At 40.8% G+C, this 21,936-nt stretch overlaps 1 protein-coding gene across 1 annotated transcript in view; it reads right to left on the reverse strand.

The window, feature by feature from the left end:
* Positions 1–21,936, reverse strand: part of thsd7ab (thrombospondin, type I, domain containing 7Ab) — a 125,068-nt gene that overhangs the window by 56,469 nt on the left and 46,663 nt on the right. Inside the window, exons 3-8 of the mRNA XM_070834903.1 lie at positions 17,984–18,232; positions 16,644–16,828; positions 8,705–8,770; positions 5,645–5,800; positions 3,963–4,166; positions 268–462 (exon numbers count right to left, since the gene is read on the reverse strand). Coding sequence (XP_070691004.1) covers positions 268–462; positions 3,963–4,166; positions 5,645–5,800; positions 8,705–8,770; positions 16,644–16,828; positions 17,984–18,232 — 1,055 coding nt within the window. The remainder of the gene's footprint in view (positions 1–267; positions 463–3,962; positions 4,167–5,644; positions 5,801–8,704; positions 8,771–16,643; positions 16,829–17,983; positions 18,233–21,936) is intronic.

Raw genomic sequence — 21,936 nt, forward strand, 5'->3', positions numbered from 1 at the left:
TGCAGAGAAATGATCTAAGAAAAAGATAAAAAAAAAAAAGTGGGTGTCAGGCGAGGAGACAGACCAACAGAAATAATCACCAGGACAGATAAGCAGACTGTTTGAGATAAGGACAAATGCACATGCAGACAAGTGTGAAATCCAGACATTCAGTGAGTGACAGCAAAGGACGACTTGAAAGGCCATGACTAAGCCAATATCCAGGCCTCATCTGCATATATTTCCATACACAATCGTGCTGAAGACTGTCGGCAGGTGAGGACTCACCTTCCCCGGCGTTGTAGGCCAGAATGGACCTGGTCCTCATCTGCTTCCCCTCTATGGTCTTGCTGGAGCAGGTCTGAGAGCAAGTGGACCAGGGAGTCCAGTCGCTGAGCACACAGTCCCTTGAGCAAGGCACCTCGCAAGGCACAGGCTCCGGAGCCGGGGCAGACGAGCAGAGACTCCTGTCCACCTCCTCTCCTGAAGAAAACGGTGAGAGGAAATAACAGTAGAATTTTGAGAGGAAAGGAAGAAGGACAGACCGAAGCACTTTGAGGTAAAATATTGTCCGTTTACATTGTACAATGTGCACGGTAACAACAACAAAGTAGTGATGGGGTTTCACTTTTGTACGAAGGTAACAGTGGGGCAACAACAATACAGATTTATATTTCATAGAAACCCTGTGTGCTTCCTGGTAATGACTCTGGACCTTTGCGTTTGGTTTTCTGGGCCTAAAGTCTTGTGTTGATTGTAGTCTAGTAGTTGCAGGTGGTTTTGTATTCTTTGACCTTGGCTTATAGATATTACTTTGAAAACTCCGCCTGTGTTTCCAGGTAACGACTCCGGGCAAATATAAAGTTTTATGCTGGAAGCCAAAATGCTGGTTTTATATTTGATACCACTGGTCGTTTCCAGGTAATAAATCACAGTATTTGTGAAAGAATATTGAACGTCTTCCATAAAAAAATAGAAGGGATAAATAGCAAATGAGGAGGTAGAACTTTAGTGTGACTTTCAGACCATTACTGATAATAATAGAGGGGATAGTAATGGTAAAATGCTGATGTAATTACCTCTGTAATTACAACTGCATTTCCCCTTTATTACCCTTTGTGTGTGTGTGTATTAATCCAAAAAACTAAAACACAGAAAAGGAAGGAGAGCATACAAATGTGCTGAGCCGTTTAAAAAGAAAATAAATTATCCAGATGAAACACCGAGTGAAACATGTTGCTTTTGTTTGCCAGTTAAGGACAGACTGGGCGGTAAACATTTTTAATCGTAGAGATGTGCTTGGTTTTGTAAGATGTCTGTTGTAACGAGGACAACCTTGAAAGAATATCCTCCAAACTGGTATCAACCTCTCGTTCTTCACTGACTCATATAAAGTATATTAGGTAAGTACACTGTTGCCCATAAAGTTGGAATAAAATGTTTTTTTTCCCTCTTCTCATGAAATGATTGTGACAATGTGATTTATTCTTGATAAATAAAGTGTAGATCTTCTCAACTTTATTGATCAAACTCTTCCAAACATATCACAGTGAAACTTAAACCACAATTAACCTTTGCAAACTGTGTATTCAGGCTTTAACAGGCATTGAACAATTATTCCAACTTTATGGGCAACAGTGTGTATATAGAGTATAGAGGTGTAGAAACCAGAGGGACATCTGCCTACGTGAAGCGAAGATTTGAAACATACAGTGAGAGCATAATTTAGAGTGTCTGAAATAAACAACAGCAAGAGAGGATTTTAGAAAAAGCTTTTCATGAAAAAATTTGATTTGCTGAACCGGTGCCTCATCTTTTGACCTTCTGTTCTTTGCTCATTGTTCAGTTTACATTAGAGGAATCTTGATGCAGGCCAGGTTTGCAAAACACGAGGTTGGACTTCATGAAGATGGAGGTAGAGTTTACTGACATCTAATTCAAAGATTAATTCAAAGGTAATTTCTTGCTGTCTATTGGAATCTCCGGGCTGTTAAATTCCCTTATGCAGCTTTAAATATAACTTAAACTTAATTTGCAAATGTTTAATCACAGTCTGCAGAAATGAACCTGTAAAGCTTCAGTAATCTCTAAACGGAGCACCACAAATAGCAGAGAGGATTCTAACTAGCGACATGTCGGATTTTTCTGGGTTGATCCAATACTGCTGGACTGCTGCACTTCACCACAGAAATAATTCAAAACATTTCACTCGTGTTTTCCATACTGACATGACAGTTGATTACGACCCTTTTTATAGATTATCTGTAGAATATTCATCCTGATGCACTCTTGACTCTTGCCTATCTCCATAAAGTGGCATTGAACATGGAAAGAGTGAAATCACATGGGAACCCACATTTTTACAGCAACCTCCATGTTTCATTAATGAGCTCCTTGCATCATCCATAACTGGATGATATTAACCCACATATTCGTCTGTGGTGTTTCATGTGCTGCCATGAACCAGGCAGGGAATATTTTCTCCTGTAAGCGATGCACACACCCAGGAAAATGTATAACTTTCGATGGTCGAATTGAAATTTCAAGCAGGAGGAAAATCGCAGTCAGACTGGGCCTGACTTTGCATTAAGATGTCACTTTGACAGATATGCAGTGAACCAATCATGACTGAAGTCAGAAGGCATGAAAATAAGAAGTGACAAGGACCCCAGCAGTTTTCAGACACACCCAGGGAAAACATGAATGAACAGAACACCCACTATGAAAGGAAAAACGCTATGCTCAGTGTGCAGGGAAGACACAGCTCTCTGCCTAAGTGGGCAGGAAGTCAGCATGGGGAATATCAATAGCCAGTTTCAATAACATTTGTATCGACCTTTGCCTGTTGTCTGGGCCCGGCTGTGTGGCCTTTTCTTTTATGACTGGTACACACTCGGAGAAAATATACAGCTGACATTGCAGTGAAAAATCTCTGAGGCGAAAAGCGGAGGGAAAATCCAAACAGTACAAATCAATGTTCATCAGATGAGGGAGTGAAGGTGGTGGATCAATCAAGCGAAGTCAGGTGAGAAAGAACAGTGCAGAGTCTCTGTGACTCCATCAGTACAGGCCAAATGTCCACTGGACCAGCTCCACCGAGTACCTGCAGCTGATGCATGGACTGATTTGTGGGAGACGTTCGAAGGATAAATTACAGTAAGTTCTCTGGTGGGGAAAACCTGAACAAAGTCACCGCACTGGATCATAAAACAAAGATTTACTGACTATATTTGGAAGTGATTCCAAGAGCTGCAGCACCTGCTAATTTTTCATGCTGAATAAATGAAAAAGGTTTGCGATCTACACCTCACCAGAGAAGAAATGAATAATGTGTTGTACCTTATTTTGTCTTACAATTGTCCACAAACTGAAGGCAATAGGAGGTCTGGAAGGCATCTCTGCACCACCACCCCTTATATTAAAGATTTACAGTAATAAAGAGTAGCAGTAAAAATCAGGAGCAGCAGAGAGCAAAAGATAGTCCGAGACCCAGGGCCACGGAGGATTGATTTGATTTAGTGCGACTAAGGTTTAATTGTCCGTGCTGAGAGGAAGACTGTAATGAGGGGGACAGCGTAAGAGAGGTGACAACGCTGAATCAAGCAAGCGTTAAAGTAGGAGAGGTTTAACAGAGGGAGAGAGAGAGGAGGAGGATTGGGGGGAGAGGAGACTGGAAAGGACTCCTCACAAAGTTGATGAATGGCAACGGGGAGCCCAGTCATGGAAATCTCCTCACGTACCGCGGGAGTTGGTGGGTCAGTGGAGAGGTGACTTTGAAAAACATCGAATTTTTCACACAAGGTCAGACCTGCTCTTCTTCACTGCAAATGGAGGCGAGTCAAAAGCACGACTCACTCCAAGTATGAGCGAGTAGCAATTAGGACTTCGCTCGATAATCTCAATCAACACATACAAACACGGTCGATTTCAACATCCCATTTTGAATTCTACTCGAGCAGCGAGGATGAATTGTCCCCTCTCACCGTTGCTGTTGACACACTGGACCTGTGCGAGCTGAGTGCCCGGGCCGCATGTCCTCCCGTCGTCGGGCTTACACTGATCCAAGCTGACCAGCTGCCAGTCGTAACAACTGGGCTCGTCACACGGGACTGCTTCCACCAGGTGCGGGCAGTTTCCCGGCCCTCCTGTTGGCTCGTTGGTGATCTGTCGTTTTCTCAGTTTGAAACCTGCAGCAAAAACAAAGAGTCTTCCTTGACTGATCTACAGTACAGTACAGTCGCAACAAATCTATCAGCGTGCGTATGTGGTGGACAAAGGTGGAAAGTAGCACGTCCACTCAGGTATGTACAGTACATGCATATTACAATATATGCTGCTTTATACCTCTGCATCACTACACATAAGAGGAAAACATTCTTTTTTTTTTTTACTCCACTAGATTTATTAGACAGATTTAAATATCAAATACTTTGGAGAATTTGTAAAATTTTACATACAAAACTCATAATTCACTCAAAGGGATTACATCAGTGGTTTTCGACCATTTTGCCTTGTGATGTAACTGTGATGTAACCATTGTCACAAAGATCTACGACAGCAGCTCCACTAAAGAGTGGTTTCCCCTCTTTACTTGTCAAATGGTTTAATTTAAGCCATATGTAGTTTTGGTGCCTAAACCTAACCAACTGGAGACTGAAAACTGGTAATATTAAAGGGACACTGAAACATGTAAATGAACTAAGTCTACAAATGTACATAATAAAACAATATATAAAACAAAAAAATCTAATTTCACAGTTGGTCTCATATGGGATTCCTCACTTTCACCATAAGATTTTATCGTCTTTGTACCGTGTCTCATAGCCTTTGTAGGGGCCAACCACTACTGTAGGCTGAGATTCACTGGACTCCACCTCCACCTACAACTAAATCCAGGACTTGCAATTGAATATTTTGAAACTATGTAAGTAAAAGATCTGAGTCCTTCTTCCACCCCTGATGATAGATGTTCATGATTTCGTCGGTTTGGTTTGATGGCTGACTTGTTCAGACAGCTCATTAATACTAATGGGAATCTGAGAAAAACCTTGATGATTCCCTCACATGAACCAAACTCAGGGCTGCCAGAAATCTTCGCCTGCCCATCTTGTTCTGGCAGGAAGTGAGTTTTTACTTCCAGTAATATCCCAGATGAGCAGTCATAATGCACATGTGACCAATGAACCAAATAATGCAGAAATCAGCCTTTGACATTTGTCAGATACTTCAGTGAACACAACATTGCACTTACTCACTTGCTCTCTCACATACAGTTTATCGCATCAGATTCTGTTTCTAATTTAATATTGCATGGGCATTTTACTTAACCCAAACTATCAATGCACTGATTTAACACCTATGACATTCTGATATACTAACCATGTTTCCTTTATTCTTAACAAGTCATCCTGCTACAACTGCAGACATTCAATCATTTACTATTCTCTGAAGCTATACAGTGAGCTTATAGTTCATATAAAAATGAGGAAATTATAATGTATGGTAGTTAAACTGCAGGTTGTAAATTGAGTGAAGTCTTCAGACTCAAATATATGGCCTGAGATAGAGACCATTATGGTCTTTTACCGGCACAACACAATAAATTCACTAATCCATAATAATTCTTAAAACCATAATGTTAACTATCGGGACCATGTCTTTGTACCTTTCTTTGCAGCCTGGTCATCACAGTTCTCGAAGGTGCATGGCCCCCAGGCGCCCCACGGCGACACCTCACAGTCAATGGGACAGGGAATTTGGCACAGCTGGGACCTGTTGGGGATCGGACCCTCACACAGCTTGTTTTCCACGGGAAGGGAGGCTGTGCAGATGAGCAAAAAAAGCAACAAGAAGCAGATAAAACGCACCTGCTTTACTTTGATCCCATTCTAATTTGTCTTTATGCAAGGATTTTTCACTGGCATTACAATCAACAGGAACAAGGGACTAAAAAGATGCTCATTTACTTTTATTCCTGGCATTGGAGTCCCTATAGAGAGCAGATCAGAGCCATAATGAAAAAAAAAGCACGTCTGTGAAGTGGACACTATTATCCCTTTGTTTTGTTTTTTATCGCCTCCCTCTTAGCATGTCAGAATGATAAATTAGCAATGATTATCTCGTGCAGTGCCTTGCTAGAACTAAAAAAACGCCGTGGAGCCCTGCCCACTGACTCTCACAGGCAGGAAAGAGGAGGCAACAATACAACACTAAAGGTGTAAGAGAACGGTGACAATGTCTTAACTCATGTTTATTTCATGAAGTGTAATTTGGCACCTCGTATCTCCCTAGTTGTGCCACGCCGGCTTTAAAAAGCCTTTTCCATGATGCAACCGGTAAGTGCATGTCTGAACTCCCACTGAGAAACAGAACACTGAGTTCTGTGACAACTGTGCAGAATACATTTCTACGTGTCTGCTGAACCGTGCCACGATAAGTAAATTTGATGTGTGGAGTTTTCTGAAGATACAAGGTTTATGCATTTATGCATGCACATACTGTACACATGCAGGTGCTTCTGCATCTTGCAGAGCTGTGCGTTGATGTTTTTTGGGGGGTTTTATTCAATAATACAGGACGGAGATTGACAGGAAATATGAGGACAGGGAAGGAGAAAGGGCACTTTTGATATGAGAGCCAGGTCAGACTAAATTCCAGAAAGTGGCAGTTATGTGCAGAGAATAAGATGAGGTGATTAATACCACTCTCATGTTTCTACATTAAATATGAAGCTACCCGCTAATAGCTGGTTAGCTTAGCATTAAGACTCAAAACAGAGGAAAATGATAAATAGTCTTTCTAGTCATTTCAGCAACTCAAAGCGCTTTTACATCACATCCTCATTCACCCATTCACACGTCATTCATACGTCATTCATACAGGAGGAATCTACGTTGGAGGAGACTATTCAGTTAGCCTAGTAAAACTGCAATGTAAGTTGGAGCTGCATGTATAAAAGTTAAATTTTGTGTTTTTTATGGAGGCTTGATCTAAGTTAAGCTAACTATCTGCTGGCTGTTGTGCCATATCTAGAGGGGAGAAAGCCCAAAGTATATCCCAAAATGTCCATCTACTGCTTTAAACTGCCAGGCAGGCCAACAGGACACCGCCTCCATACCTCCAGGTTGTTCTTGCTGATTTAAGTGAGCCCTGCTCACTCAGCAGACAGATTCAACCCCCCGCCTGGAGCTCTAAACTCTGATTGACACTCTCCAGCTTCACACACACAGAGCAGACATGTACAGCTGTGCATATGAATCAGATTTCATTCTGAAATGCACATTCAGTACTAATGAACATATGGTATAAAACCAAATAGAAATATGACAAAAATCTTGCTTCAGTGAGACAGACTTCACAGCTGAAATCTACTAGAACTTCTACTAGAATTACAGCTTATGGTCTTTAATTTTATTCTATATGCAAACAGTCATTTCAAGAGTCGTATTTCAAAAAGGAGATATCATCCTCTTGTATGAATTAACTCTGAATCTTGAAATATGTTGTATTAACATGTATATATTTAATAGATATATTGAGTATCTGAGGATATTTCAACAAAATGTTGTAGTAGACAATATCAGGTACATTTTTCAATTATCTGGAGTGGGTGTCTGGTGTTGTTTTCATCTACTGTGATCAACGAATGTCACTGCAGTGCTCCAAGCTGTGACAAACTAAATGGGTACCATCTGTTGTGGTATCTGTTTGGGATATTTGAATGTATGAAGGTGGATTTATATCAACCCTCAAGTATTGAAAGTATTCAAATATGCTTTTTTTTATGGCAGATATTTAGTAATTTACAAAAAAAAAACTCTTTACTTGTTCAACCTGAGGCACTTTATTTCCTGTATTCCAACTGTTCCGACAAGACATCCAAGAGCTTAAAGTCTCACATAGTCAGGAGAGCTGAATCATAATTCCCTTAGAACTGTACAGGGGAAGGCGAGTGTGGCTTTTGAAATGCAAAATGGCTAATTCCTCATATAAATACACTGAAAGTCAAATACTGAGTTTGCTGAGCCACCGTTAATCCACGTCTTATTAGGGAAGTACACTGACTTCAATCTTTTAACATCAATCCATTTGGGAATACAACACTGAGGACCAACAGCGTACTGGTCTCTGTGTGATGAAGAGAACTGAAGAAAAACTTCCTCTATATCCTGCTTCTCTACAAGTCCATTTTACAGTGTGCTCTCCGGTGAGTTCATTTTTCTATTGTGCTGAACTGACAGCGGGGGGAAAAAATCCCTCCTGCGAGTGTGGCTTACTGTCTGCTGCTGCAGCGGAAAACGTCTCCCGTCTCACTATCCACATTCTGTTTGTGGGGGAACAAAGTTTTTCTTACAGTCCCTTCGAAGTTTCAACTCTTCTGCCTGGCTTTTCATGGGCGAACACAGAGCTTTGTTGTAATACTACCAGTCCCTTTGTAGAATTTGGTGACAGTACTGAAGCAGAGCTTGCAACTAACTGCATTCAAATTTGTATGAACATTTAACATCATCAGCCATTAAATGCATCATATCGTGTAGTTAGAAACAATATTTCAATTATGATTAGATGTTTTCTTTTTCTCCTTTTTAATGTTCAAATGAGGAGAGGAGAGGAGAGGAGAGGAGAGGAGAGGAGAGGAGAAAAAGGGGGAAAAAAAGAAACCTAGAAGGCAGAAAGCAGAGGGAAACGTTGGGGCTTCGTTATCATTGTGACTAAAAACACCTACCTGTAATCTGGAAGGTGATGGAGAGGAGAGGGGGGACACTAGGCTTCTGCTGTCTTTGGGTCTGACCTGCTGCAATTACAGGGGAGATAGCGCTATTAGCTACGCACACACCGGGGAGACGGAGGCACTATCAAACAAACACAGAGAGTGACGGGAAACAGCACACAAGAGACAAGAAAAGACTAATCCAACAGCAACAGCAGGAAGGGCCACAGAGAACTGGGCCTCATATCCTGGGCTTGTTTAAAATTAAATCTCTGTCTGTTTTCTGTTACCTTTGGTCTGACCGATGAAAGATATGTTTTCCTTTGTAGTTCATTTATTTTGACATAACCACATCAGGCCATGGTTTATGATCAAAAGCCATGTGGACTTCTTTTTTAAATTAAGATTCTGGAAACAGTTATATATACTTCCAGGTCCGAATATTTTTATTTTTTTCACAGAACAAAAACAGCAGGACTCAAAACTTTACAAACAAAACAAAGTGGAAAGAGAGAAAAAACTGTAGTAAGATCCGTGGTACTAATTAGGTAGAACTATCGCCAGTCCAGAGGGGTCCACCATATTCAAAGGTTGGCAAGACTGATGCTTCTTCATACCATTCATCCCATGCTTGAATGTCTTTAATAATCCAGAAATTGAGAATAGTCTTTCTAGCTACATATAAGAGTATTCTAGTCAATGTAGCGTTGTGGTTGTTCCTTGCACTGTACACTTTAGCTGCCATAAAGTACCAAGTCATACCCAGTCATACCCAGTCAAGGTAATCACACTCTCACTTCTTTTTAAAATGTTTTGCTACTTTTGAACATTTCTATGTGTGTGTATGAACATTTTATGTATATCTATTTAAATTTAAAAAAAGCTGTTGGGAATTGAGTTTGACAACATCTGTAGGGGGACAACAAACTAGGTAATATAGACATTTTGAGCACACTTGTCTTGCCTAACCAGCAAACAGGTAGAGTTCGCAACCTATGCTTTCCTGAAGCATGATGGACTAATGATTATTAATGACTAATTATGATTGGACTAAAATTAAGCTTAACCAGTTTTTTTAGAAGGGCAATTCTTATTCCAAAATATGTTATTTCCTGAGATGACCAATGAAAAGGAAAGCCAATAGGTGGAGCAGACTCTGCTTTAAAACCAAGTTCACAAACCTGATATTTGTCTAAACAGTTGCAAATTCAAAAGACATGGAATGGTAGTATCTATCTCGACTAGGTACAGCAGGACATTGTCTGCATAGAGAGAGACTTTATGCACCGTGCCTTTAAGAAGCCCCTAATCCTTAAGGCAGTGGGGTCAAATGGCATCCTTAGCTGGTTCCACACTGTAATGGAAAAGGATATGAGCATATTTAATAGGTAACAACAACAGCTTTAGGGGACAAATACAGGAATTTCACCCACTCAATAAATTCTGTGCCTAAACTTTAAAATTTAAATTGTTCCAAAGCATAGAAAAGGAAGAGCCATTCAACCTGATGCAGCAATAGTACCAAAATCGGTTCATCATTATCACTGGCTAGCTGTATGTTTAGAGGACTCTTCATATCATTAAAGGAGCTCCTTCCTTTAGTATATTAGTAGTTCAAGCTTCAAAATCAAGACATTAGCTTAAATCTTTGTGTCTAAATTAATGAGTGATGCTGTTAGGTCCTTCTACTCTCAAAGTATCACTGCCCCCACAAATAGAGTCTTTCTAACTTCAGAGTGACATACTTATCCAAGGTGTTTGCCATAATTAAAAATCTTGCTGTTCAGAGGAGCAAATGAACTAATTAGCAAATTAACTATCCATCCAGATTGTACATTGCCTTTTTACACTTGCCAGGCATTTAAAGTTCAACATCTCATGCCCATCTGCTGTCTTTCCAAAACTGAGATTAAACGATTGATATCAATCTCATGTCCACTTGTTAAGACAGCTGATAACCGTATTTCCTCAAATGTTGGCCACAGCTTTTATTTACTTAAACTGCAGAGAGTCCCAGGCATTGGTATCATTATTTGTATTAGAGGCAGGTCTTTATTTTCTCAAGCAACAGACTATCTCCCAGGATATTGGGGATGTGTAAAAGTGAAACTTAACTTTCTCGTCAAACCTTTTCTAACCCAAACTATCATCTTTTCGTAACCTAACCATGCAATGTTGGTGCCTAACTAAACTGCAACCGATTCAGAACGTTAACCATGCTTCATTATTGTTACCATGACTGATTACCACTTTTGGTGAGTAATTCAGAACAACAAGGTGTTGAAAATAGTGTAACGCCACTTTCTCTTAGCGTTAACCTAAATTTCTGAAATAAACATACCTTCGGGTCGTGGGTAAAACTAAGGGCACGGGGACAGCTTCTTCTGTGAGACAGTTTTTTCTTTTTTTCTTTTATATCCCTCTCAACCGTGAGACAACTCAACAACACATGATGTGATACATCACTCACATTATATCACTCCAGCAAACCACTACAGGCAAAGTACGTCACACCAAGTAGTCCCCTATGTACACCCTTGAAAATAATGCATCACCCTTAATCGAATTATTTAAATTCTTTCATACCTGAGAAGGCAATCAACAAATAACAGAAAAATAAATCTTATCTTACAATAGTGTAATTATATTGTTGAAATTATCAGCGTTTGTTTTACCAGGTCTGTTTTTGGACCTGGTCTTTATTTGTTTGTGTCGGCCATGCTTGGCTTTTATTTGAGGAAATACAGTAATCAAAATGTTGGAGTTTTAAGCTAAAATTATGTTTTGGTTCAGTTCAAAGGTCATTGTTCTAACCTGTAATGACATTATAAACTTGAGAATTTGAATAAATCTTCTGAAACTCTCATTGTTAATGTACATTTAAAGGACTTTTAAATCAATCGTCTTGTAAAATACTAGGAGAGGTGATCAAAATGATACTTCCCTCAAGTTTGAGAGAAGTGCTGTAGGGATCCATGTGCCCGGGCAGCTGGGAAGGCCCTGTGTTTCACAGCCTTAGCTGAGGAAGTGCCAGATGTTTCTACTGTACTTAGACTGCGATACTGATCTGGGGTCAGACTGGAGCTACTCCCCCGTAAAGATTAAGGTTAAGATTTAGGAGGTGGTAAGCTGATTCCAAATCTTGGCCTGAGGGTATCTTCTGCCCTTTTGCATGCTGATATTTATGCATGAGACAAGGGAGAAAGGGAGCACTGGTTGCAGCAAACTTCACTGAACCACTTTCTGCCTCTCTGTCTCAGTGGTATGCTGGGAGATTACCCCCCAATGGAGGGAAAAGAAAATCCTGCGCCAAGGAGATAAGAACTTTGTGCATGTGTGTGTGTAAGGCACATTTCTGCACAGCCGGCCCTGGCAACACCACTCTGAACATGCTTGTATGTATGAATCTTTTACTGTATCTTAAAAGACGCTGTGGGTGCCTTAACATGTATGTTCGCTCCAGTTTCTTGCAGATGCATGTATTGCTCTTCCTTGTCCTGGTGGTCCCTACAGCACTGCAGCAAGAAGTAATAAGACAGATAGAGGAAGGTCGTACAGTCTCATAATGTATACATTAAACCTTCTTTCGTATATTATCCAATGTGCTTTGTTTGAACAGCGTCTTTCGATGGATTTAATCTTGGCTACCAGATTCATTATTTTTTAATTAGGTCTGATACACGGAGAACAGAAAGGATCATCGATCAATGCAAACTCAGAAACAATGCTTTAGGATAGCAAATGCACTACCAGCTTTTCCCTCACATGTCATTTATCAATAATTTATTCAATAATAATATACTCAAGATGATTTAGATTAATATTGGAACCCTTCAAGAAATATTAAAAAGAATAAAATGTAACAAATCTGAAACCTAACACTTTGTTGCTGTCCATCACTGACTGAAGGATTCTGCTCATAGCTCATGCACCGGCTATTAAAAGATTTCGTTCCGTAGTGTTTCCATACCGTTGTTCGTGAGTTCTTGGCAATTCAAACTTGTCATTTACATAATCGGGCCACACTAAGACTGGTGCAACCAGCTCCTGATCACTGGTAAGTCTTTCTCTAGGAAAGTTTTTTCAGTCTCTGGATCATCAGTAACTTCGCCAAAAATATCTGGAAAAAGACATTGTTGAGTGTTTCACATATAATGCAAATGGGCTTTGGGTCACCTTCCTGTCCTAGAGCCAGAAAATGGCCAGACAAATTGCTAACATGTATATTAGACCAGCTAATAACTCTTAAATCTTTGTATTTCTTTACTTGACATGACAAATGTTGAATATAACAACAGGACAGACACTTCAGTCACCTGCTCATAAAAGCTGAGTATCCTCTTTTAAATTCCTTCTAATTGCTTGGAATTCAAACTAACTTTTGTCTTATGTCTCTTGTCTCTTAATTGATGGGAAATTGTGTTAAATATCATGTAATTTTATTAGATACATTTTGGATTTGATCAACTTTTTTATTACTTGTTTTACTGTATGAAGCACTTTTTTACTTCGTTTTTGAAAAGTTTTATATAAATAAGGTTATTATCATTATTATTGGTTAGAGCAGGGGTGTCAAACTCAATCAAAGAAAGGGCCAAAATTTAAAACACGGTCTAAGTCGCGGGCCAAATGGGCTCAACTTTTAGTGAAGACTATGACTATGACTATTTTATTATAGTATAGAATATAATATAATAATAATATATATTTTATCCAGAAATATGAATTTAAACAGCCAAACTTCAACAACTTCTCCTCAATAAAATAAATAGAATTTTAAACAATTTTTTTCTTTTTTGTACAATCCTCATGTTTTGTCTTATATTTATATTCTTTAATTATGGCCATTATCAGCTCCACAAACAAGACACACAGGTTCACCTCCGACAGACAAACAGGTAAAATTCTGCCCCCCACCTGCTTTGAAAGTCTCTGTTTTCAAAGTCCACTTTTCGTTTAGCCATTTATTTTGGGGGGGCTAGCTTAATGGCGTGTTTCCACTAGTACCTACTCCGAGTAGAGCTGAGTAGGTGCTAGTGGAAACGTGCCATAAGTGTCACTATAACAGCACTGAGCGAGGCATTGATCCGCTGATCAGTGTGTCATTATACCTGCGGGAGGAGGGGCTGCTGCACGGGTCCTGACTAGCGCGGCAGCTGTTCAGTGCATTGTGGGATTTGTAGTATGAGAGGTGGGAGTGTTGTTTACCAACGGGCCATTCTTAATAGTCACATGAAATTATCTCGTGGGCCGTATATAATTGTATCGCGGGCCGGATGTGGCCTGCAGGCCTTGAGTTTGACATATATGGGTTAAAGCAAAATACACCCATGCCCAACAGAAAAAGGCGAACATAAACACATCAGATTGACTGATGAAGTAAAAACACAATGACAATTCAGTCTCATTATTAGGCTACCTGCAGCTGTATCACCATACATCCACAATTTATACTGAACACCACCAGGATGGATACACAGCGCTCCAAGCACTTAGCTCGTGTGAGAGGAGCATTTCTCCACATTTGGTACCAATGGCGACAAGGCATCCCACCTCCTCTTAGACTCTGTCACTCTCTCTCACGCGATCAGCACTGTTGCTCTCCATAAGCTTAGCCTCAACTAATGTCTTTAACACCCTCTTTAAGAGGGCAGCTTTGACTCTAAGCTGGCTTGACAAGTGTCAGAAATGGAGGCCTTTGCACTTGTGACCACTGACAAGTCACAGCAGGGCACACGAGCAGACAAATCCTTGTTATAAATGACTCCTAAATTTGGTTTAGAAGAAGAAAATAGCAGTGGGTAAAAGGGTGTTGAAACGTTCAAACAGAAAGCTGGAAGCTGACAATGTAGCACAGTGGGATATTTAAAGACAGGAGATGAAAAACATTCTACTATTCTACTATTAATGCAAATGCAATATTGTATGTCATTGTATATTTGGACATGAATTGAGTCAACACATAGGCTTATATCTGTTGCAAGCGTTTGATATGTAATTATCTGCTACAAATCCACCAAGGGACTGCAGCTCTTATAGCCTGCGTAAGGGGGGTTGGAGGATGTAATTTGTCATGTGCTTGATCAAATGCATTGGCTGGTTACACTTGAGGGTTCAACTGATTCGTTTCAGGCAATGTTGGCTGGTGCTGCAAAAACTGATGTACGCAACTGTGGTGTTGACTTTGGTTAGAATATTGAAGGAAGATGGTTGACGGCCTCCTGAGACCAGAGCAGCTAAAATGTGCAGCTGACACAAAGAGCTTTCCTTCCTAACTAGTAATAGAAAAATCACAGTCACAATCACAGCCACAGACGACAGTAGGATAGAGGAAACAGCAGCACACAAAAAACAACGGACTGAAATAAAAACACCTGGAGAAACTTGCAGTCAGAGGAAGTGGAGTGGTGCGTTATGAATCTTAACCTGTGACCCTTATACATATGTCATTTTTAAAGAAGCTTGGCTGTCCTCAGGACCCATTCAAAACCTGGTGCAAAATCTGGATTATGAACCCCGCAGCAATATGCAGCTTCTTCATGGTAATGCTTCCTTCACCATAAATAATACATATATGTAAAAATATATTCAGTAAGGCCTGGAAAAGTCATTGCTCATTACCATGAGAAATATAGAGAAATACTAAAGATCTCCTGCCAAGGTTTCAGGAGCTTTAACACTGCACTAAGGGTCCATATGGCTGTGCTACGCTGCTGTGGTTGCATATTAAGTCAACTTAAAGAAATGAGTGGGCGCGAACAGATCGCTCTGGAGGACATGATTTGAGGTCAAGATGCATCCTCACAAGTTAAAAAATGTTTTACTTTGAGAAAAATTTCCTTTTCACTTTAATGAATGTACAAAAGCACTGTAAGAAGAAAAACAGAGTGGTCTGGAGGAAAAAAGTTTTTAAGATCAGGCTCAGTCGTCACCACAAGATAACACAGGCATAATTTGTGCATAAAATATATATATATTTTTTTATTATGAGACTCAGACTTAACTACTACCCCTCTGTAGTAAAAACACACAAGGAACTATCATCTATTTGAGCATTTAGAAGCATGTAGAGGACAACTCATTTCCTACATGTAGGGCAGCCTAGAGGGTACTGCATCACCTTTTCTCCACTCGAAGGGCACCCCAGAGGACACTTTATCATGCTTTCTTGCACACTGAGTAACAGAAGGAGGCATTTTACCATGCTTTATCGACCACAAACATCCAAGAATATGGCGGCGCTGGGGGGAATCGATAAGCAATAAGAATGACTTTTAGCCTCAGAGAGTAACCTAGGGCTAAATGTGGGATTTTATTAGGAGATCTTAAAGAAGATAGAAGATGTTCTATTCAGGGACGCACCAATCTGACCGTTTCTCTCCTGATAATGAATGTGATACCTCAGCCATGGGTACCTACTGATAGCAGAACTCATTTTTTCTCAAATAAACAATACTTCTAATGATAATTAAAATCTGTGCGCCTCACTGCTTAGGACTCAGTGGGATGATTTAACTGAGGTAACGTGAGGGCATTAAAACTGACGACTGACACTGTATTGTGCTTTCTAATATGTATAATAACATTGACAAAGATTGTATTTAATGCTGATCGGTCACGTCATGGACAATCTTCATTATAATGAGTTCAATACTGGTGTTGATACCAATACGCAGTATTGGATTGTTGCATCACTGGTTCTATTTTAACAAGACAAATGTCTGAGGGTCTTATTTCATCATCTATGTGTTGGGGTTATATTCAAGGAGACAGCCATCACATCAGATCCCATTACCAACGATATCAAATATGGCAGAAGATTTAGTCCAATGTTTTGGCAGCATCATATTTGGATTCACAAAGCGAGCACCTACAGACAGTTCACTGCAACACATTGAAGGCATTATAGTTAGAGAATGCAGTTCCTTTTTTCATTTTTTTTGCAATTCTTTACCTTTTTCTTTTTCTCTGAGGTCGTTGAGGTATTTTAGCAGCTCAGCGTTGGCCTGGACGCAATAAACTTCCCTGGTCTGCAGGCCTCCCCCACACAGCCCTGTCAGGTTGCTACGTCGACGGTCCTGTTGGCTTAGCAACAAGTCAACCCGGCAGTCACTCCACTCTGTGGTTCTCCACGTATAACTACAGAGACAGAGAGCATGGGAGAGCAGGGATGGATGCACGGGAGAGACAGAGTTCTGTGTGGGTGTAATGCCATGTCAAAGTACAGCACATTTACAATCCTGCAGACCTAACTTTAGCACTTAAGGATGTGTCATAGTGTTACAACCATTTTAGTCCTCCTGTTTTTTCTGGAAAACAGAGTTCACAGTACTGTATGCACAGTATTTACAGTATCCAAGGACTTTCAGGGGAGTGGACAGTCAGTGGTCAGTTCAAACCCACCTGCTTCGCCTTCTTTACCATTGCTTAACCACCAGCTCAACAATGTATTTACCCAATACGTTGCCTTTGAAAACATAATATTGTAGACTATTGTGGGACAGTAAGACGTGTCAGAAGACAACGTGAATCTGTGAAACTCAATCAAAAAGTCCAGTCAAACATTTTGGTCTGAATTAAATATATAAATAAATCATTTGGGGCCAGTCTGACACAAGCACTCTCCAGGATGAGAGTAGGAATAAGTGTTTTGGCAATAGCTGTGTAAAGATGATATGGGATGAAAGTGAGGGAATAAAGGCCATCTGTGAGGTACGCTTTGTGTGTGTGTGTGTGTGTGTGTGTGTGTGTGTGTGTGTGAGTTTGTGGAACTCAAATGTCCTGGCAGTCTCCCCCCATTTGTCCCTACTTTGTGTCTGGCACCAGCCCAAGCACTTATACGAATCTGTCTCCATATACTGCCTCCTACACACACACACACACACACACACACCTACACACACACACTTACACATACACACACCCACAGGCCGCCCAGGAGAGAAAATTATCTTGGTGATTTGAAGGGAAGTCAACAGGAAGCGGGTGCAGCCTTCGCCAGGTCAAACACCACACTTAGAATTAACTGTGCTTTTGCCTGAGCTTTATTGGAATAGAGAATGAATCCCTGCAGTGTTTTTCTTACTGGAGCACACTTCACACACTAGACTCTGTAACCAAGGAGGAGGGTATCATCATAGCCTAACATGCAATTGTATCCCTGTGAAACATCAGCACCTGTCGAGTGCAACACAATGAAAAAACCCATGTACACTTTCACTAAAATTCAAAATGCCCCTGCTCACTCCCTGCTGCGCTCCCCGCCTCTCTCCCCTGTCATCAGGAGGAACTCACGTGGCGCAGGGCGGCATGCCTTCACCCGGAGGTTCACACGACTCCGACTCCTCCAGCGACGGGCACTCAGCCCCCTCGCCCACAGGGAACTGCAGTACCTGTCTGCTCCGAGTGCGACTGCCTCTGGGAGACTCGGCGTCCACGCAGGTTTTGGAGCAGGAGCTCCACTCGGCCCAGTCAGTCATCTGGCAGTCCTTAGGGAGGACACAGGACTGGACGGTCAGCGGCAGGTCCCTTTGTGTGCACAGGCTGGTAAAGAATGAAGGGGGGGGGGGGTGAAGGAAGAGGTGGAGGTATGAGATTGATTAGGGTTGAATAAAGCAAGATTACATAGGTTTCTTCTGCTCAAAACCCCACATAGGACTACAAGAGGAGAATATCCCGTACTTTTAATGGAGTCCTTGTAGATTCACTCAGCCCAAGACTCCAACAGGTCACCGCTCCCCGTAAAAACACCACAGTTCATTTTTGCATTGCACTTTTTCCATAGATTAAACAAGCAAGATAGAATGTGTTGGTGAGCTCTGGAGGTGCTGGTAGGCAGATTATTTTATCTTCGGACAGAGCCAACTAGCTGTTACAGCGTTACAGTATGTATCACCTAACTGTCTGGAAGAGAGCATATTTCCCAACATGTCAAACTGTTTCTTTTATTTACACTGATAAAGTTCAACCTCGTAGCATCTATGAAGATCTACCACGCCCAACAAACTGGGTCCTGCTGAATTAAATGATTAATGGCTTATCAGAACAGTTGACAGCTAGCTTTTTGTGGATTGATCTGCACTAAGAGACAAACCTAAGGTTGAGAATCAAGTGCAAGCAGTAAGCAAAATAAGCCTTAAGACTTTCCAATGGTAGATCCTTTTATCCATTTGTTATCCTCTGGCATTAAGTGGTCTGAGAGCATATTTATGGTAAACAGAGTGATGCAGTGCAGCTTTCTGACACTCATTACAGAGACTTTAAATCTCTGTGTTACTTCTTACTGCCATTTTACTGGCAAAGTGCCAAGATGCCTTAAGGCTACGGTTTACGTTTTTTTTAGCGTGTCAGCAACAGATACGTGACACTACAAGTTGTGTGAAAAGCTTCAGTTTAAACTCTCTGCCCTTGACTGCTGCCACATTTTGTCATTAGCTACCCTCATTAGCATACACTCACTGCATAATCAGTTTCACATTAGGAGTTTAACAGGAGTGGTGTGGCATGGTCTGTGTTCCTTGAGTCTCAAGACAACCAAAACAACCTCTGATCAATCTCTCATGCACGTCTTTTGATCATCTAAATAGTGCTTAGACGTTATGAATAACCCGTCCTCTTTGGGCCCTTACCGAATCATTAGAAATTTGTTCTAACTAAAGCCGACTGCTTTCTGCTACTCAGTCTGGATGTCTTTCCCCTTGAGGCATTGCAGCTGACGAGCTATTAGTGCTAATTACAGCTCTGCTTCATTTAGAAACCTCTCATTTAGACGTTGCCACCACACTTCACCTCCAGCAACTCAGACTTTTGGTATAAATGAGGAAATGTATGAGCTAAGTATGAGCTGTAGCGTTTTTTTTCTTCCTTTCTTTTAACTCCTGCGTCTTTGCAGATTAAAACACCTCTGCAGCCTTTGAAGTGGTACTGAAGTGACACTGTGAAAAATCTTAGTTTTGTTTTTCTGCCAAACACGCTTGGTGTGCCCGCTCACACTGCATCCGAGAAAAACAATGAGGAATTTAAAGAGTGAATGCGATGCACTGAGGGTGATGGCTCGATTTCCTGTCACTTCTTGTGTTTTAAAAAGCCCCCTAATGCAGCCAATGACCCATTTTCACTGCAAGTGGATCCTTTGAGTCTTTTCTGTTTGTGGTGTGCATGCCCGAGCATTTTTGTGGCGATTTCAAAGTTGCAAAAAGAAGTCATTATTTCTTCTTCTCAGTCATTCAGACAGAATGAGGACACAATCATTCTCTATTTAAATAAGTAAGATGATGTCTGAAAAATGTTCATTTGTAAGCCTGTAGGTTTTACACTGTATTTTGCAACAATGGACTCCAAGGGCTTTCAGACAAAATAAAAGCAGTCATAGAGTCTGTATTTTTCAACACTTGTACGCTCATTACTTGAGCCGTATCCATCAAAACGGCATGCTGTCGAAATGGTCTAAAAACACAATTCTATGTGGGTCAAGTGATTAGAGCAGCCTTTTTACATCTTTAGAGTCTTTGAGAAAAAAAATGTCTGAGAGGAGAAGTTATGCCATCAAAGAAGAAAAAACAAAATTACGGCACCACGTGGGACCCTGGGAGCATCAAATACAATGATGTAATGTGATAAACCCCTCAGTGGCACGGCAAAAATTTCAAAATTTTATGATGTAAGTTTGATTAATAGGACACGAGCAGAAGACAGAGGTGTGAGGAAGCGGCCTGTTTGGGACGAGCCGAGGACTATGGAGAAAGTAAAGGCCCAATGACAGATGTTCATCAAACAAAATTGGAAATGAACGGAGCAAGATGTTCACAGAGCGTCTGGCTAGGATACGACTGGGCTATTGCTTCACTGGGAAGTTTGTTCCACTTTTCCGAAAGTGGCAAAAACAACTATGAATATTTCAGAACAAGAAATAAACAAGTCAAGGATTAATATTTATGCTCCTAAGGGCATGTGAGCTGTTTTCACGGTTCCTTTGAAATATTTGATCCCAGTTACTGCTGAGAACTCGGCGCCAACAAAGCATTAATGAATAGATTTAGTACATAATTGATCAAATCTTAGAGTACAGTGATGTGACAGAAATGCAATATGAATGGAGGCTTGCTCTACTGACATTGCCACTGATTCTTTCCTGGAGATCAGAGACCCTGTGAAAGACCCAAATCCAAGTTTCAAGGGAACAGCGATGACATTTGACAAGTTAATGTCAGTCAAAGAACAGAAAAAGAGATCGTAGAGCAACAGAAACAGGTCTTTAGAAGAATCGCTGACTACCTTACAGTCACGTAATACAAACATCTGAGGGTTATCACGAGTAACATCAATAGATGCTGTAACAAGAACCAGAATTCATCCATTATTACTTTTTTGGTCTTGAATATAGTCATCAACAACTTCAACATAACAACGGTTTCTAAGCTTTTTGTGACCACTGAATTTTAAAATTGCACCAGAGGTTATAAATATAAGTGCTAATATTTAGGTGGTCAAACTTCCTTCCTTTGAGGATAAAGTGGGTCAAAGATTAAATGTTCAGCCAATCAGTTAGAAACATGCCAAACAGACTAACATCCCACAGAACTATCTTGACTATCTAAACTATCTTCTCTGTAAAAGTTTACAAATAATAATTCATTGAAACTCCACCTCAAATCTGATTGCATCCATGTTGGTTTTCCTGGGGTTCATGGTAAGGCCAGTGAATAGCTTACGGATTTTGCTCACCGCTCCACACCCGATACAGATCAACTGCTCTCCAAGCCACATGATCAGATAAACTCCAGAAGCAGCTTGTTTCGTCTTCTGGCGTGCTTCTATATGTTATATAAATAGCTCGAGCCGCTTTCTTCCTGTCCCTTTAATCAATCAACAGACTAATTTCAGCATAATTTCGGTGTCACTTCAGGTGCAATTACAACAGGGAGCAGAGACATGACACCACACGTGGTTACTTCCGTGCTCACTGATGTAGTTATACCTGGGAGGAGAATGATTACGGATGTGTCTTGAAGAGATGGATGCACGTAAAACTTGAAATTTAAAGTGCAGGTAGAATGTGCCACCAGTGGGAGGGTGGCTTTAAAACCAGTTTTCATTTGGAAGTATTTACACTTCTAGGCATTTTTAATTCAGGGTAGCTGTCCAACCCATCCAAGATACATAAGGTGGGTTTTCCATGGATGGTGCCTTCCTATCAGATGTGGTGTTCTCTGCTGCTGGTGGCAGGTTAATTTCATGGGAGTAAATGG

The sequence above is a fragment of the Pempheris klunzingeri genome, chromosome 8, assembly GCF_042242105.1.
Source record: "Pempheris klunzingeri isolate RE-2024b chromosome 8, fPemKlu1.hap1, whole genome shotgun sequence".
Taxonomy (NCBI): Eukaryota; Metazoa; Chordata; class Actinopteri; order Acropomatiformes; family Pempheridae; genus Pempheris; species Pempheris klunzingeri.